Source organism: Artibeus jamaicensis, unplaced genomic scaffold (genome assembly GCF_021234435.1).
Source record: "Artibeus jamaicensis isolate MK-2021 breed Jamaican fruit bat unplaced genomic scaffold, CSHL_Jam_final scaffold_612, whole genome shotgun sequence".
Taxonomy (NCBI): domain Eukaryota; kingdom Metazoa; phylum Chordata; class Mammalia; order Chiroptera; family Phyllostomidae; genus Artibeus; species Artibeus jamaicensis.
This window is the reverse complement of record NW_026522049.1, coordinates 4538582-4557830: the sequence shown is the minus strand read 5'-3', so window position 1 is coordinate 4557830 and position 19249 is coordinate 4538582. Positions and strand designations below refer to the sequence as shown.

General features: G+C 52.1%; 1 protein-coding gene across 4 annotated transcripts in view; it reads right to left on the bottom strand.

The window, feature by feature from the left end:
* Window positions 1-19249, bottom strand: part of NTRK3 (neurotrophic receptor tyrosine kinase 3) — a 264555-nt gene that overhangs the window by 76934 nt on the left and 168372 nt on the right. Inside the window, exons 14-15 of one of the 4 annotated variants that reach the window (XM_037145059.2) lie at window positions 4533-4667; window positions 1151-3137 (exon numbers count right to left, since the gene is read on the bottom strand). The exons of 2 other annotated variants lie outside the window; for them this stretch is intronic. In XM_037145059.2, coding sequence (XP_037000954.1) covers window positions 3019-3137; window positions 4533-4667 — 254 coding nt within the window. In that variant the 3' untranslated portion in view covers window positions 1151-3018. Of the gene's footprint in view, window positions 1-1150; window positions 3138-4532; window positions 4668-19249 lie in introns of those variants that run through there. One more of the 4 variants, XM_053658988.1, reaches the window with a different exon arrangement.

The window sequence follows — 19249 nt, the reverse complement described above, 5'->3', positions numbered from 1 at the left end:
ATTTAAACAGGAGATTAAGTAAGTGGGGTGAGGGGAAAAGCACCAACCTAGCCTGATCAGTTCCCAGGTCGACCTCACCTTGAGTTCACCCACCTTACTTTCCTGTCTCACCCTTCCCGCTATGTCAGTGAGCTCACACCAAGCCTGCTGGGGCCTGCTGAAGGGTCCAAGTGCAGCCGGGAGCCTGTCCCCAGCCCCTGACCTCCACTCCTGCTCCAAATCTCCCACATCCAGAGTCCCTGCCTCCTCAAAGGAAGATATTAAAAGTTACAGAAGGCATTCCAACCTTCCTAGCTGGGACGGGGCCTGGGAAGCCAGAGCGCACGGTGGGCCCAGCCAGCATTCTATTCTCAGTAGAACTCCGGGAGTCTTCTGCCAACCCCCCCCCCCCACTGCCCCACCTCAGCAGCCCACACCAGACCCACCAGGAGAGTCTGGCCCACCTGAGTGTGTTGGGGGTCAGGGTATAAATGCTCAGCAGGTCGGCCTGTAAAAGCCTGGAACCTGATCTTCCTCTGGGCAGGGTCACCTTCCCAAGACCCACAGGGAAGAGACAAAACCACTCCCACCCCACTGGCCTGATGGTGCATCAAAGATAAAGGATCCCTTGAGCCATCCCTGAACCCCCTATATATCAGCTCTGATGAAAGGATCTCCGTAAGGCTTGGCCACTCGGACTACACAACCGTCCCCAGCTACCACGGAGGCAAGCGTCTTGGTCATCTGAGCAGTGTCTGGGGAGTCGGGTTTGAATCCTGATTCTGCCTCTTGTGCTGTGTGACCCTGGGTGAACCACTCGACCTCTCTGTGCCTCTAATTTCTTAGTAAGATGAGGAAACACTTCGCTGAATGAACTTTACCTATTTGAAGGTGTCTCAATCAAAGCAACCAATGAAACAGATTGTAAATGCCTCTGCAAAAGGACTTGAGCTAAGAAACTTCTTTAAAAGGTTAACAGTAAAATGGGGGGGTGGAATGTGGGTAGCTTAGAATTTCTGCATTCTCTGAAAAATTGCCAAATAAGAGGTCTGACCCAGTCATTTCATTAGAAAATAAAGTGTTTATTAAGAAACTAGACACTGAACACTCCTATGAGTCCCTATGGAGACATGGCGCCCCACTGTCATAGCACAAGGTGAGCAGGGCGGCAGAGTGAAGGGTGCTGGGTGGGTGGAGCCTGGGAGGCTGGAAATGAGGTAATGATTACAATAATTAAAAACATCACCCTCAGGCTGACGACTCCTTAAAGCCACACTCGGGAGGAGGCCCTGGCCCAAAGGGCTGGCAGGACACAAGCGGGGACAGCCCGCCTTGACACGGTGGGGGCAGGACGGCAGGGGGCTTAGAGGGGCTGGGTGAGCACACACCGCGAGGCCCTGGAGAGACGCTGCGTCCTGTGCGACACTCTGGACACTCAGGTGCCTGGGAGGCCGCCCCAGATACTGGGCAAGAACTCGGAAAGCTTCGCATTTTTAAACCCCATGGGAGCATCTGCAGAATCAGGCTGGGCACCTGGCATGAAGAGCCACCATCCCCCAGGACCCAGGACAGGAACCTAAGTGGGAACCTTTAGCCCTGGGTAAGTCTGCCAAAGGCGGAGAGCCTGCGACCCACTGCTGTGCACGGCCACCCAGAACTCGGTGGGCTACAGCCACCACCCCTTCGCCCTGAAAGCCCCCCAGGGAGGCCCCTGCTCCAGGCCCTCTACCATCACGGGGGCCACCCGTACCGACTGCCCATGACGGAGGCACTGTGGGCAGGGGCCACAGAACCCGCCCCAAAGTCCACTCAGCCAATGTGGCAGAAAATCTGGGAGGGGTTCAGGCCCTAAAACTGCACCTTCCTTATCAAAGCAGGGGACAGTCATCCCTGCCCTCTCCCCAGGGGGTCAAGTTGAAGTTGGGGGAATAACCCCCTCTTTGGGAGAGGGTGGCCACACAGTAAGGCATGAGACAAAGCAAGCGAGTCAAATCAAGCAAGGCAAACACACATATTGACCAGAGACCAGGATGAAACTTCCACTGGTGCCATGAGAGGGGCTGGAGGAGGCCAAGTGTTACTTCTCTTCCCCTTCACGTCCCGTTGGCCTTGAACTGGCGACTCCACTGGGTTCCGAACGTTCTCTGAGTCAAGAACAAGTGAGAATGGGGAAGGAACCGATCCCAGGATCACGGACTACCAGGAGAGGCCTTGGTCCCCGGCTCCCCAGGCCCTTGTGTCCTAGCAGGCAGCCAGTTCACAGGCAAGACCGCCTGCAGCCCACGGGTGTCACGGCGGCAGGCTTAGGGGCCAGGGAGCAGGCCTGAAGAAGCCCCCTCAGGGGGTTTCTAACACGGCACTCACTGCGAGCCGCTCCAAAGAAGAGAGGAAGCGGGGGAGACTGTGTCCAAAAACATGTACGGGTTTCTCCACCAAAAAAAAAAAAAACAAAAAAAACCAAAGCACAGAAAATGACTGGTCTCCATTCTTCCCTCTGAGACCTAATCTGGTGCCAACGCTCGGCCTGGCTCCCCTCCTCGCACCGCACCAGCTCCACCTTTGCTCAGGCGCTCTTCCCCACTGGAGGCTGCGGGCGACGAGGTGACTAAGACTTGAGCCAGGGAGACCCCCGCGCTTCTGAGCAGGGCCAGTGAGGCCGGAGCAGGGCTGGACTTCAGCAGGCTTTCTTGGGCCGGTTGGGTTGTTTTGCAAAGCAAGAGAATGGCTAGCATGTTTAAAAGATGGTTCCTGGTGCACAGGTTTTTAATTCTCTTTATTGGCTCTAAAGATGGTGGCGGGAGCTGCCTCGGAGGCCAGACAACAAGGAGCACAGTGATGACTGGAAGGAAGGGGCGACCCTGCTGGCGGTGGGTGGGAGGACACCCGTCTAGGCGGCGTTTAGGGTGTGGGCACCGGTGGCTCATGCAGTTCCTACTTAGCATCCCCAGATCCAAAGACAGCGACGCCTAGCGCTTCCAGCCTCTGCGAGGGCCCAGCCTACCCAGGTGACATCAAATCAGGGAGGCTCAAAAGGAGTTTTTAAAAGCCATGACGTCCTTTGCTGAAATAAACATTGACATCCTCAACATAGATGCCATGGTTAAGAGGCTTGGAATGTCCAGGAAGGCTTATTGGATTCAACATAATTTCTCTGAAACCTATAAAAAACAAAAACAAAAACAAAACAGAAAAACAGAAAAAAGCAAAATAAAGTAAAACCCAAATCCCCCAAAGAAGATCAAAACTAGGAGGGGAAGCAGAGAGGGAGCTTGAAAGGGGGAAGAGCTGGAGATACGGATGCAGACACACTGGAAATAGCTAAACGAACTGTCAGCAACAGGGGAGGGGAGGAAATTAACTTAAAACCGAGCGTGGTCAGAGAAATCGGAAACTCCATTTTGCTGCTGCCTCCGCAGAGCCGAGGAAGGGAAGTGAGCAAAATGTCCGGGGCGGGGCCTGGGCTGGAGGGTGGAAGAGCCAGGCGGCCTCCTCTCAGTGGGGGAGCCCCTGACGGGCAAGCTGATGCATGGGGGGGGACTGGGTGTGACTGCCAGGGTGGCCAGAGGGCTGCGAGGTGGTGGAGAACGTTTTCTCAGAACTCACATTCTCAAGGGACACGGGAGGGACACTTCTAATCCGAGAAGCTGGAATCTCACAGACCACCTCTCACCGCACTGGGAAGGGGGAGGTGCTCTGCACTTCCAAGCCTGCCTGCTCCTTCTCACTGGCTTTTTCATCTCATTTTGCCAGGCCAGCGGAAGGTTTAGGAAATGATAACTAACCCCTCAGCTGTCTCGTGAGGTCAGGTCTCACAGGGGACGGGCAGCCCCAAGCAAGGAGGACAGCTCAGCCCCTCTGGCCACACTGCCCTGGACTGAATGGGGATGTCCAGAGATGTGTTCCCAACTGCACCTCCAAAAGGAGGTGTTTCTGTCAAAGTCAGGTCAAAATAATGTTGGTGAGATGATGTCTGTAGAGGGTGTGTGTTCGCGTGCGTGTGCAGACACGAGCAGTGCCAGCCTGCCAGTGCAGAAAAGCTGCATGGGGGCACGGGGAGGAGGGCACTGAGGGCAGCTGGGCCCCGGCCCAGGTCGAACTGGCTGCCCCGACACTTGCCCTCTTCCTCATCCAAACAGGTCCGGGACTCTGGGAGCCTTCCCTCTGCAGGGAGCAGGGTCAGATTCGTGGCGCTGGAGGGGACCACCATGACATGCTTAGAGGGGGGGCTCAGTCGCAAGGGAGGACGTGTCTGCAGTAGCTTCCCTGTGCTGACCAGGACAAAGGGCGCCCTCGTGCCTGGGAAGCCAGTGTTCCTCTCCAGGCCATGGGCCCTCTCGTGCCTCCCAGACAACCCTGACTTAGGCCCTCTGAAGCGTCCTCCCTGGAAAACTCCTCTCACCTTAGGGATGCTGGGACCAATCCCACAAGGGCCCCTGGTCCTCCCCCAGTCCTCTGGGACACATGGAGATGTAATGAGATCTTGAGACCTTAAAAATCAACATTGGTGGGGAAGGGGTCTGTTCTGCATTCAAAAGTCAAAGGAGGTAACTCACCATGTGACCTTGGGTAAGACATTTCCCCACTCTGGACCTCAGGTTCCTCATATATATAGTGAGTTGATGGGACTAGATGGTCTCTATTGTCCTTCAAGTTTAATATCCCATGATTGTCTATGTTTGAAAAGACCCCTGGCAGGAGAGGCAGACATGGGGGAATTAATGGTCAGTATTGAGCCCCAAGTGCAAAAACACAGGGAAAAGTTTTCTTATATGCAAAATGCCAAAAAGAAATCCAGGTGTTCCCCGCTCCTGCTCTCACACTGCTTTACCTGTGGGGGCGCCCAGTTTATTTTAGGCATAAAACCTAGGCGCATTCTCCTCTCAGTACGGCGCGGTGGCATTAACGAACTGTCCAAGGGAGTCGGGGAAGAAGGACTTGCCATTGCCATGGCCTCTGCCAGCCCCCTTCCCTAATGTCCAAACCCCCGCCCCCCTTCTCGGACCAGGGTGCCCTGAACTGGTACCCAGCACCGCTGTTCTGGGCAGTTCCCAGGGCTGGAAAGATGGTTCCTAGGACTTGGGTGATGATCCTACAGGCCTCGAGACCCTCTTGCTGGCACCTTCTCTCCCACAGAAGAAACTCAGCTAACCTCCAAGAGGAAGACAACTGTATGAGAGTGAGAGAGGAAAAGAAAGATGAGAGGGGTGTTCGGCCCCTTAAAATCTTTCTTGCCTTAGTTAGGACATAAACACTCAGAACAACAAAAGCTGCTGGCTCACTGGAGATCCCAGGGCTACAACTCCTGTGAAAAACATCATTATAGCTGGAGAGTGCAATCTCTGGTGGAGGCCACGCAGCACCCCCGGGCCCTGGAAGGCCCCATGTCAGACCCATCACGGGCGGGGGGCCAAGCCTGTCCGAGCCTCTGCCAAGGTCCCTGACGCTGCCTCCGCGAACACAAGCCTTTTCCCATCTGAGCCGGGATCTGAGGTTTGTTTTCTCTGGAACTCTTTCCCAGGTGGAGCCTTTCCAAGATTCTAATGCTGGAGCCTGACAGCATAAGAGGCAGTGCTCCAAAACCCTCCACTCCTCTCCATCCTCCCCGAAACAGCCCCAGAGCAGAAAGGAGAAAGCATCTGCTGGGGGGAGGGCAGGAGAGGCCAGGACCACCACGGACACCGATGGGGAAAGGGGCAGACAGGTGGCGGGAGGGCCGAGGAGGAACAAATACACCTCTGGGGAAGACCCCGCCCACTCGGGGCCCACGGGCCCTCACGTCTGGCCTTCCTTCATCTGTCATTAGCCTTCCCCAGAGGGACCCAGCACACTGCTACTTGCAAGCCTTCTGTAACTCAGAACACGGCCCGGTCTGCGGGCACTGTCTAGGCATGTGTATCCTGAGGAGCCAGCCAGAAACTCTGGGGTCACTTTGGGAAAAGAAGGGGAGCTGTGAAGACAGTCCAGGGGGCAAGGGGTGCTGAGCACCCAAAGGGTTGAATGAGAGGTTTTGGAGCCAATTCCACTGAACCAAAAGCAGGTTAAGTCTTAAAGGGTGAGTCCTTTAAAATTCTCCACAGCCAAAGGAGGACCAGGGGTGGCCCAGGGTCTCAAACCTCCTTGTTTTCCTGACCGTCTCCCTGTCTCCAGGCCTTCGGCCCGGCCCACTCCCCGCACCTGGCCCGGGAGTCCAGAGCCACCAGCTTCCCGGCTCCTACCAGTGAGAAGAGCCTGCCCGACTGGAGCCTCCCCAGCTCTGCCGCCCGCATGCTCCTCGTTGGACTTGGGGGCCTCGAGGCCTCCCTTTCTGTCTCTGCTGCCCTTCGTTATCGGACATGATAATGTCATTACCTAACTCCATAAAGTGGTTTAGGTTATGGCCTTGATAAAAGGCCCAATACCAAATGGAGCTCTCTATCAGATTATTTTCCAACATTTCCTCTTCAGATGCATTTGTCTGTCATCCCAAAGTTCCTACTCACAGTAATACGTAGCACCCACACAGCAAAGCCCATGAGAAAAGCACTTTCTAGCCAGGAGAGGGCTGAAACACACAGGAGTCCTGGCACTGAGGTCATGGGCAGCCTCATGATAGGAAAGTAAAGGCACAGAGAAATTCGGATCCTCGTCCAGAGAGACAGCAGGAAAGGGCGGTATGACAGATGTCAGCGTGGGGAGCCCACACCCCACCCCAGTCCAGGGCATTCTGGCTGCTGCCTCCCCACCCTTCCCTATGGGGTACGAAGAGATGCAATGGCTCAGACATGCTGTAGGCAGACTCAGGTGGAAGGAGGGAGCCCCAAGCAACGCCCAGATGTGCAGCCCTGCCACCAGACGCATCGCCAGCCGCCCCGGAGTCCAAACGCCCCCGCCTGCGGCTGGTTCAATGCCCCCCATGTCTTTACGAGGCCAATATTGTTAACTCCGGTTCACATGTGGGGAACTAAGGCTCCACGATATTTTTAAAAAACACCCAACTTCACTTTGTGGCAGAGCATGATAGTGAAATCGAGCTCTTCATAACCCCAAAATCCTTCTAATTAACAATTTTGCAATAAAGCTTCCTTTTGCTGAAAATCAATATCCAGGAAAAAGAGGCTGAAAGGGAGGTCGAGGTCCCCGAGGTGGTGATGTTCTCCGCGGGATGCAGGGCTTCCGGTCTGGCTGGGCCTGCAAGGCATGAGTGAGGACTGCAGTTTCCTCCGCTGGCTGGGGAGAGGAGCGTGGTGCCGGGCACGCCTCCTCTGGCTGGGGCCCAGCCCAACGCACCCGGGCTGCCTGCCCCCTGCCACTCTCACAATTACACTCTGTGTGTATTGGGAAGTCTATCTAGACACTGAGTCCTTTATTTTGATGTTACTCCTAGGGGCTCAGCTTAGCAAGGATGAAAAACAAAACTCACGAAAAAGAGAGGTAGCAGTGGGTTTGGTGAGAAGAGCAGTTATTTAAGATACAGTCGCCCCCACAGTGAGACTGCGGAGTGTCTGAGACAGACCCGAGAAGTCAGGCACAGCGCTCAGACTTTCTCCCCAGCACCCTCCCGAGGCCACAATGGGAGCGAGAAGGGACAGAAATGAGGTATCACGGTGACGAGAAGCTCCCTCACCGACGCGCATCTTGCTTCATGCAGTGCCTCCCCGAGGTTGTGGGAAGGCCACCGAGGCGTCCTGATGGTCCCTGGAGTGAGGCTGTGGCTGCTCTGCTCTGTGCCTTTGCCTCCTGGCACATCCATTGCTTCCCCCAATCAAGCCCTTTCTTCTGCTGCCGTCAGATGCAACAGAAGGCTGGTGGCATGCACCCAGGTGGGTGAGGCCAAACGCCCAGGCTTATTAGCCACAAACTAGCTTGCTTACGACGCTCAGATCTTTCCCTCTATTGTTCTGAGGTCGCCTGCAAACTTAACCTATAGGCCATATGTGGCTCTAACTTGTGCTTTTTTTCAACATAATTTTTTTCAAATTTTTGACTTAGTTGCCAAATTTAAAACTTTGAGAAAATCACATCTAAAATATCCCCATTCTAGCTTCCCTTGAAAATCCTAGAGTGCTGGCAATGCTCAGCCAAGATTTCTGCACAGTAACAGCCAGCAAAGCGCAGTGGTGACCACCCGAGTGAGTTCCCAACAAGAAAACATGCCGGAGCCCACTCACGATGCTGCTGCTCAGAAGAAGGCGGCACTCGGATCGTCAGCTGGCACTGACCTTGACACACACAAGGCACATGACCCAAGGCTATTATGTGCCAGCCAGCAGGACTTCCTGGGGCATGATCTGGCCCAAAGCATCCCCCCAGCCTTACAACAGCATGCTACAGAAGGTTCTAGAAGACGCCGAAATGGACTTGGAACCGGAGCATCCCTCGCATGTAAGCAAGGTTGAGTATTGAGCTGGGACCCCCAACTTCACTGTGTAGCACCTCTTCCCATAAAGCTGCCTTGGTGCTGCTTGGAAAATAAGTGATGAGATTCCTGTTTCGTGTGCCTGGTCTGGGTCCAGCTGAGTGCAGACGCTCAGAGGGAGGGGCTCAGGGAATCCTGCCCACAGGAAGTCAGGAGGGAGGGAGTCCAGGCCTGGGTGAGATAAAAGGTCACTGCGACTCTCAGACGAAAGCAAAAGGTTCGCCCCTGAAGGACCTTGAAGGCTCTTCTGACTTCTCCCTGATAGGCTGTCCCAGGCTCACCCCTCCACCCCCCAGAGGAGGAGGCTGTCATGGGCTCCACACTCCTCGGCGTCAGTACGACCACCCCACCAGCAAGCCGGCCTTGGCGGAAAGGGGGCAGTCGCAGGGAAAGTGGAATTCCTCCTCCACCCTAGACTCAGAGGAGGAAGCCTTCCAGAGTTGGCACACTCCAGAAGCGAGGGCTTGAAATTAGTCACAGGGCAAAACCTGCTCACCACTCTCAAAAGTAGCTACTATAAGGGACCATTTCTGACAGTGGGACAGAGGGGAGAGGGCCTCAGGTGATGACCTTTCTCTGCCTCCATCCTCCCTCTGCACTTCAGAACACCTGCCTGCATACTCAGAGTATTTTTTCCTTTCTTGTTCCTTTTTACTCTTTCCAAATGTTTGACATATCTGAAACACAAAAAGTGGAGAGAAAACCAAAACTATGTGCCCAGCACCCAGTATTAACTTTCGGTTTTGCTATCTTCTTTCCCAGTTTTTTAAAGAAATGACACACCACAGCTAAGGCTGTGAACTCCGCCCTCGATGCTGTCCCCGCTCTTACCCGTCACCGGGGTAACCACTGCCTGAAATAGACAGTCGTCCTTTCCGGGCATCTTTTAATAATTCTGCGACACAGTCGTGCACCCATAAGCAGATTTTACCATTATTCTGCCTAGGTTTACACTGTAAAACAAGATGTGTTTTCTAGACCAACACGTGTTGACACATGCAGCTGTCACCCGCCCACCCTAACGGACGCAGTCTACAGCACGGAAACACTGCAGACTGAATCATCTGCCTGCTCTACCGACGGGCAGTTATTTCCATTTTCATCATTACCTCCAAAAGGGTTGCAGTAAATATCATCATACAAGTGTAGGCTCAGGCGAGAGTTTCTCTGCAGCAGTAGCTGGCAAACTTTTCCTATAAAGGGCCAGAGAGTGAATATGTCTGGCTTTACAAATTATATGGTCTCTGTTGCTACTAAATTCTGCTGTTGTAGCCTGAAAGCAGTTGCAGGCAACACATACATACATACATAAAATTTTGATAAAACTTTGTTTACGAAAATGGGCAGGTGCCAGGTCTGGCCCTTGGCCCTGGGCCCCCGTCCGCTGACCTTGGCTCCAGGGGTGTGTGAGTCCAAGTGCAGGTGTGTGGCCTGGCAACAGTGGGAAGTTTGGTGGAAGTGGGGGCTCCCGGGCCCCACCGAATTGACACCTGCATTTTAATGAGCGACTCAGGTATATTCTATGCGCAAGAATGTCTGGAGTGCATGGAGCTCTGTGGAACCTGAGCCCCCATCCTTGCTTTTCACCCCCAGACGTGGAGTCCAGAATGAGGGTGAGCACCCCCCACTTATCACCCGTCTGTCTCTGCACGTCTGCTCTAGTGGGCCGAGGACCTGGGGTTTAGGCCCAGTTCTGTGTCCCCGCGTGTCCCTGTCACCACTCTGTTCTAGCAGAGGGAGTCCACTAAGGTATCTTGACCAGAGCACCATTATTTTTCTTTTTTTCTACATTAGAGGAAAAAAATATGTATTTTCTTTGTTTCCTTAACTGGTGTCTTCAATCCTATCCCCAACGTCCATCTTCAATGACTTCCTACCCCCCGGCATCTCCCATCAGTCCTGTGGGCACCTTTGGGTGTGGGCACAGGGACCAGACCCACGCTGGCCACGTTCCTGTCTCCCACCCAGTGCAGGATGCGGCGGTGCCCTCTGCTTGACCAAACCCATCCACTATCTCCCCACTTCCACAGTTCCTTTAGGCAACAACATTTTGCATGATTCGATTCCAAATGTAACCTCCACCGTCTCACGTACCACTAATGCTTAACTCCCCCCAAATAACTTTTGATTCCCTCTGCAGAAACCGCGCTCCTGAAGGGCACCTGGTGGGTACCCCATTCCCAGACTCTCTCCGTCTCTTCAGCCTGATCATCCCAGAGTGTGGCCTCTTGTCCCCCTCACTTCCCCCATGACACCTACAGTGCTGTGCCACCCTGGCCAGCCTTCCACCTTTCTGCTGCCCTTCTCCCTGTGGGCCTCTCTTCTTCTGCCCGTACTGTGGCCTCCCCCTCCTGTCACCCCTGACTACTCACAGTGTGGTACCCACGCTAGTAATGACAGCATCTCCCGAGAGCCTGGTAGAAATGAAAAATCTCGGGCTCTACCCTACACCCACTGCACCAAAGCCTGCATCTCGGCAGATGGGTCAGGCGATTCCTATGTTCATCTGAGTGTGGGAAGCGCCTCTCTGGTCACCTTCTCCTCCCCCCGGTGTGTCCCGTCACTGCCGTCCACCTCCAGGCCAGGGACACCTAACCCTGAAACTCCAGCCGTGAACCTTCTTTTCATTCTCACGATGCCAACTGGCTACTTGGCATTTCTGTTGCTGTGCATCTTAACCACGAACTCAACACTTCTTCTCCTGTTATCTGGAACTACTTTAGATATACAGACTACAATGAAAGTTTTCCTTCCTTTCATTTCTCAATTAGATCTTTTTAAAAGCCTAACAACCAGCACCTACAAGCATTTGCACATGCCCGGGCAGTGAGTTCAGCAGCACGATGGACTTCCCCACCCAGCCCTCATGGTGCCCCTAGGACGCGAGAGCCGTCGGAGCCCGCAGCTCGTGCGTGGGCGAGGCAACAAAGGGGCAGACAGGGCTGCCCTGCTGACAGGCTGCACAGGCAGGTCTGAACCCCGGCTTTCTCGTTCCAGCCCCATGCACCCCAGCAGCCTGCCGCACTGACGCCCAAGCTGCAAGCACATCCCACAGCTCTTCCTATTTTCACCTGATGGACCGGGATTCTCACGAACAGAAATCCTGTTTTTCAGACCCATGTGATAGGACTTGCGTGTGCGTGTGAATCTGTGTAACAATGTGCCATGTTATTTTGGGGTTCTACTCTAGAAGCTTGGCATTTAAGAAGCATTTCTTCTTCTAAAACTTTAAATAAGAATTATGTTAGCCTCCAATTAACTCTGTGAGGCAAGGAAAGAAAAACCTGCTCTCAGTGTCATTGCCTCCTACCCCCTACTTGACCACAGGCCCTCCCAGAACCAGTCCTCAAGTCTGTCTGCTACACCAGGGGGCTTGGCTTTCCTCCGGGTCATGGCCACACTGTTTAGGAGCCAATGAGAAAAAGGCAAAGGCCAGAGTCGGGCAGGAAATGTAATCAATAAAGTCCAAATCCTTGGGTGGTATCAATTTTAAGCAGATTATCTTGGAGCAGGACATAGCTAAGACTAGCTGGCACATTCTAAATCTATGGCCCTAACAGTACTATAAACCTATGGGTTGTTTGTCTGGCCCTGAACTCCTATGATCGGTGATGACAATGAAGATACTGAGGACGACAATGAGGAGAAGGCGGAGGAAAAGGCTCCGTGCGCAGAGCAACAGCGCTTGCTCTTTCCTGGGCGCTCCGTGTGATGACAGCAAACACACACACAGACGCACAGAAAGGGTGTGCTCCCTCCGGCCGGCGGAGGGGTCTCAGGATGGCTGAGACCCGGTTTAAGAGCACAGACACGGGCCGTGCAGGCCCCTGAGCACTGGCACGTTGCAAAGACGGACCCTGGCAGACGCCGACAAAAGCGGACTCGAGTGCTGGCTTCCCCCAGGCTCCACTCCCCCGAGTCACTGACGCAGGCGAGAGCCGCCTGCGCTTGGGGGCACTGCGTTCAGAGTGGGCGGAGGGAGAAGGCAGACCAGGAGGAGCAACACGAGTGCTGCCCAAGAGAAGCTCGAAACCCGGTGCCAAGAACGCAAGGTGCACACCCTTCTACGCTTGCCCAGCAGTAAGTTCGCAAACTCCTGAGTATCAATCTTCCAGAAGCCAGAAAAGGGGGGACGTTTATGGGGATCCTCAAACAAACAACATGGGATCCACTATGACGAGTGCCCAGAGAGAGGCACCGCCCAGAGGTGGGGGAGTTCAGTGTGGGCAGTGGTCACGCTTGAGAGGAGTGGGGGAGGGAAGATGGTCACTAGGCAGAAAATGATGGGTGCACTGCATACGGCAGGAGCAGTGTGGACAAGGCATCACAGTGGGGGTTATGAGTAGAATTGTGCCCCCCAAAAGATAACCCCAGTACTTCAGAATGTGATCGTATTTGGAAACAATTATCTTTGCAGGTGACCAAGTTAAGCTCATGAGGGTCAACCCCTCACCCAGTTTAACTGAGCCCCCACGAGAAGGGGAAATCCAGACACACACAGAGACCACGTGAACATCGAGGCAGAGACTGGGGTCATCTGTGCACAAGGAGCATCCAAGACCGCTGACGGGGGGAAGCCAGCAGAGAGCCGTGGAAGCGACTCTTCACCAGAATCCCAAAGGGAGCACGACCCTGTTGACAGCTGGACCTTGGATCCCTGACCTCCGGACCGAGGCGATGAACTTCTGCTGTTCTAAACCACCGAGTCTGTGGTCCTTTGTCACAGCAGCCCTGGGAAACTAAACCAGGGATGCGCCCCTGAAAAGCCAAGAGCCTCAGCTGGGACACCAGGCAGGAGTAAGGGGGAAACGGGGAATCAGCTGGGCAGGAGGGGTCAGGAAAACAGCGCCAGGACCGGCTGTGAGTGACCTCATAAACCTGGGACATCACCGACCAAATGACAACAGTAGAGCCACACTGTGAATCGAGAAGCAGGGACCAGCATGAAATGATGGACAGACAGATAAATGAAGACAGATGATGGATCAATAGATAAAACATGGACGGGTATAAGAGATTTAGACTAAATGATGTACCAACTAAAACAACAGCCTTTCTACTCAATGTGAAAAGCCAATTTCCAAGTGCTGAACTCTATTCCCCACTTTCGGTTTTCCAGGTAAACTCTTCCAACGGCCCCCTATCACACCACACTGAGGGGTGTATTCCCTTTTAATCCCAGTCTTCCCTTGGAGACAAGAAACAGAAGAAGGGACACTTCCAAGCCCATCGAGCCAACCCAGGGCAGCAGAGATTCCACCAGAGCACTCACCGGCGCTGCAGTCTCGCTAATTAAAGGCCCCCAGAAGAGCCGAGATAACAATGCCAAATGAGATTTGTGCTGGACTGCAATGATTTACTGCCTCCTGTGACCAGGTGCCAGTGCGCCTGGGAAGAAAAGCCTGGGCCGCGGTGGGCTGGGATGGGAAGGGCGCTGCTGGATGCGAGGCTGACCTGCAGCGCGTCCCAGATGCACCGGATACACTGGGATGAGGGAAGGCACCACCACCAGTCTTCGACAACTGAGTTCCCCAAAGGCTCCCGGTCTCCGGGCCATCCCCGTCCCCAGAGTGAAACACCGCCCTTGTCGGTGCTCCTGAAGGCTTCTCTCCTCCACCCACCGCCTGCTTCAAGAAGCAGTGTGGGGTGTGAAACCCCTGAGGGCATTTTCTGGGCCTGCTTACTTCTGAGAATATTTCAGCCGGCGGGCGCTCCCGAGAGGCCCACTGCTGGCTCTATTTTGGGGATGCTGGTGAGTGTGATCCGCAGCCCACACTCCGCCCTTTATGAGGCGCTGTGGGAGTAGTTTCTGTTTGGCCACAGCATTTGGAGAAGTTATTCTCTCTCCAAACAACAGCCTGTAACCCGTGATGTTTACCTTTGTGCTTTGGCCACAGCCACATCCGCAGGGTCCTCTCCCAGTGGGCCCTCATCCTGGCACCAGTTTTATTTCCTTACACTGATTCTCCCCTATTTCCAGACACTGTCTCCCCTTCATTCACATTGGTGCATTGCCTGTATAAGTTTTTGCAAGCCCTTTTTGCAATGAGATGGGGTAACACTAAACAAGTAACATTTAGAAGTCTCCCCTTCTCCTGTATAAATGTCATTTCCCATGCACTGAGCCATGCAGATATTTCCCTGCGAGAGCTACAGCGGGCCCCATCCAACAGACCTTGGGGGGCAGGGCTTTGATGAGGAGCCCAGGGCACCTCCAGACCACATCTGTGAGGCCTGGGATAGGCTCATGGATTCTGAGTCAGATGAGGAAGGCGGTGGTGGGACAGACACTTGCTGGTGAAATACAAATGACCCTTACCAGAGAGAGAGGGAAAGACTGATTTATGCTGCACTATGATAAGATTCAATAGAACCAGACATATTTCCAGCATTCTCTGTAATACCCTATTCATTTCAAAACTGATTGAAATGCTGACCTTCTCAGCTCCTGACCCACACCCTTGAGGGTTCTGAGTGTGCAGAGCCCACACAGCCTGGTGTTACGATAGTCGTGACATGGCATGTGCAGGGCATATGTGCTTTCTGCCGCTCCCAGTAGAGTGATCAGGAGTCCTGTGCGGAAGTCACAGGACTTGGGCACAGGTAAGAACTAAGTCAGTGGACGTGAACCCGTGTGGTCATGCTGGTTGTTGAAAAGTGAGTTGGTAAGTAGCCACTGCCTTGCGTGCCCAGGCTCTCAATAAACCTGGGCCAGCCGGCCCCTTGCCCACCTCTGAGAAGCTCCACAAGCCAGCAAGGGCGCCAGCAAGGGCCCCAGCGAGGGCTGGTGCAGGCATTTGTTCACACTGTGCAGTGTACCTGCAGCTCGGTCTTTCTTCAATAATCTTTACAAACTGAGGCATAAGTCACTATTGTAAAGTGTATAAGTCAGTGGTTTTTGAGGACAACTATCAACCCATGTAGCTCCTGAATTTTTCATTGTTTTCCCCCAAACAAACAAACAATCCATACCTGTTAGCAGTCACCCCCACGACACGCCCCCGAATGTGCCTGTTCTGGACAAATCATATAGATGGAATCATAAAATACAGAGCTTTCTGTGTCTGGTCTCTATCACTTGCACAGCGGTGTTCTCAGGGTTCAGCGTGCCGTCACACACGTGCCGTCACACACGAAGGCTCTGCGTTCCTCTCATCACTCGGCAATGTCCCCTATGCAAACACACCACATTTCAGTCCACTTTTTAGCGGATGGGCTTGTGCACTGTTTCTTCTTTTTAGTTGTTACGAACAGTCCTACTATAAACATTAACACACACATTTTTACACACAGATGTGCTTTCAACTCTAGGTGAGTGTATACACCTAGACGTGGAACCGCTGTGTCACACAGTGACTGTGTGAACAGTTTTGAGGAAGTGACCGACTGGTTTCCAAAGTGTCTGCACCACTCCACCTTCCCACCAGCAATGCATGCTGGGTCTCATTCTCCCATGCTCTCATCAGCACTTGCATTTGTCCAGCTGTCCGACTGTGGCCATCGCCGTGGATATGAAGGAACAGCTCTATGCGGTTCTGCACTTCCCTGATGGTTAACGAAGCCGGGCTTCTTTTCATGTTTTCATTGGCCATTTGTATATCTTTGGAAAAACATCCCAATCATCTGCCTATTTTTCAATCAGGTTGTCTTCGCACTGAGTTGTGTATGTTCCTTATATATCCTGGATATAAACTTATTAAATATATGATTTGCAGATATTTTTCCCATTCTGTGGACTGTCTCTTTACATTTCCTTGATGGTGTCCTTTAATGCACAAAAGGTTCACATTTTCATGCTCTCCCTCTCTCTATATATATATATTGTTATTTATGCTTTTGGTGTCGTATCTATGAAACCATTACATAATCCAAGACTATAGAGATTTGCACCTGTGTTTTCTTCTAAGAGTTCATTAGTTTTAATTCTTACGTTCCATCTTGAGTTGGTTTTTGTGTACAGTGTATAATACGAGGTCCAACTTTATTCGTTTGCATGTCTCATCACCATCTGTTGAAAAGGCTACTTTAATGAATTGTCTTGCAACCTTGTTGAAAAATCAATTATGTATAAATGTAAGGGTTTATTATTTACACTCTCAGTTCTATTCCATTGATCCATGTCTCTCTTTATGAGAAGTACAACACTATCTTGATTACTCTAGCTTTATAACAAGTTTTAATACCAAGAAGTTTAGTTTCTCTGAGTTTGTTCTTCTTTTTCGATATTGTTCTGCTATTCTGAGTCCTTTAAATTTTCATGTAAATTTTAGGGTCAGCATGTCAATTTCTGTGAAAAAATGCAGCCTAGATTTTCATAGAGATTGTGTTGAATCTGTAGATCTGAGGGTAATTCCATCTTAATATTAAGTCATCCAATCCATAAATGTGCACCAGGTTTTAAAGATAATATTTAGTAAAATATAAAGGTAACAGCATATATACTTATGCATTGATATAATGGCCCAAAGTAGGCTGTGACCTCCAGCTGTTAGAAGCATTCATTCACAGGGATGGGTGATAACTGTGCCAGGTGCAGGGCAAAAAGGGATGTCCTTGCTATGAAGGATACTGTTCCTCTCAAACTGAAAATCTAGGGGCTGGGCTGTTGTTCTCTACATTCCTCGGGCTATAAAGAACTCGGGATCACACAGGAGAACTGTACCGCCATAAATCTCCAAGTACAGACATAAAAGTTCAGTCAAGGATGGACAACGAAAGACCTCGTTCAGGACATTTCCACCAGCACCTGACTCTGCCCTCCAGGAACTGGCGACCCAGTGGGGATTGTTAGTGTGCCCCACCCCCACCCCTGCCAGGAACTCTTATCAACAGCCCCATTTTCCACCGAACGGGTCCTGCCGGTCAAGGAATCTTCCATATCTCTGCTTCATACTTAGAATTTTTTCCCCTTAATCCTGGAGTCGCAAAGCACAGCCACAGACAAATAGATGTACAGTTTCACTGTTAACCTCACACTGAAATGGAAGGAAACAGCTTTTAAAAACTAAGACTCAACAGAAATCCTGACAGGCTATGTAAACACACACACACACATACACACACCACCACCGCCACAGGAAAAGCAAGGCTCTCACGAATCAAAATACCCAGGCCCCCCCAAAAAAATGAAAACGAGCATCCCAGGTGAATCTCAGCCCATCTCAGCAACTGGGGCATATTAAAAAACAAAGTCATACTATACTCCCCAGGTAAAGAGAAGGGGAGGCCAGCAAACAAGTCCAAATCAGACACTCAGTGAGTCCCAAACACGCACGTGGTGTTTTGTGAAACTCTGTCCAAGTCCCAAGAGAAGGCGTTAAACCGATCAACCCGCGTCCCACACTACAAACACAAGGCAAAAGCATGCCAGGGATGAGAAGAAGGCAAGGGGCAGGGAGATACAAGTCACTGAATCAGCTTGCTAATTCTTCACTGAGGCAACCAATGTTACCCGCTCCCTTGTCTTTCACGGCCGACAGACACGGAGCACAGACAAAGCGTTCTGGATCTAAGGGACAGCAGGTGGAGATGAACCCGGAGGCCTAGACGGGGCTACCTGCCAGCGGGGTGGCAACGCTCCGAACTGCAGACCTGCTGGCGGCACGGCTCTCGCTGCCTCCGCAGAGAGACGCGGCCCCAGAGGTGAGAGGCCCCCCAGTGTGCCTCAGAGCCCCCTGGAGAAGAATCTTCACTGGCACGTCCTGAGGGATTATTATACACCAGTTACTGCTCTGAGCACCTGCCAGGTTTCACTTCCTTCAAACCACTTGAAGCGGGTAACCTATTTGACTACTTTTACCGATGAGAAAACCGTTACACAGTTACTTCCCAACGTTACAGTCACTAGGAGGCGAAGCTGAGATTTGAACCCAGGTGAGATGCCTCTAGCAGCCACACACGTCACTACAATACTCTTGCCTCTTGAAGCAAGAGGACCATGTAACAAATTTTAACCACAGACCCACACATTGCTTAAGCCAATATAACATATGGGAGAATAAATACTTTCTCTATAAGGAAAAGACAAACCTGATGAAAATCCTCAAGGGAGTAAATAGCCACAAGGGTGTGGGGAACCAACTGCTGCGATACATTTGGATTTCTTTTCCTTTCTTTCTTTTTACACTAGATTCTGCCCAAAGACTATTTTTAAAATGGAAGTCTCCATGGTAATTGAAGAGATGTACCATCACAGATGGGAAGCTGGTCAAAGAATCCCTTGGAAACCCTCACCCAGACAAGAGCAGGCTCTCTTACTTCCGGGCAGTGCATTCATAAGAAAAGAAAAACAGGGCAATGAGCACCTTTCCTAACCTGTCTGGCTTTCCTGTGGGGTGTGTCCCTCTGCTGTGCCCCTGGCTTGGCTCCGGGCACTACCGTTATCTGCCCTGCCTCTCAGAATCTGAGCCATCCTCCAACTGGCATGAGGCCCTACACTTGCACCATCATACGCTCCCTCACTCCAAGCTACTCCCCCATCCTCAAGGTATCTCCTAGCATCCTTGATGTTGCAGAGAGATTATACCACAGTATCTCTGATTTTCAGAGGGTCCTAAGCTCATCCAAGTAATATAATGCTAAGACCAAAAGCACAAAGAACACACGGGAAGATCCCAAGGGACTGTTTTGCATGTGCCTTGGAAAAGAGGAAGGGGGTAGCCCAGAAAGTGGGCAGACAAACTTTGAGGTGAGCTAGAAAAGGGGAGTGCTTTTCATCAATAAAATCTCCAAACAATGCAGCCCAGAAAACAGACTCCGGAAAGACCAAAGAACGTTCCTCGAAAACATAGTCTCACTGTGTGCTGCACTGGCCGAAGATGCCAACACACCGGCACGCGTGATCTAAACAGCTGCTGGACAAGAGCACACTGCCCT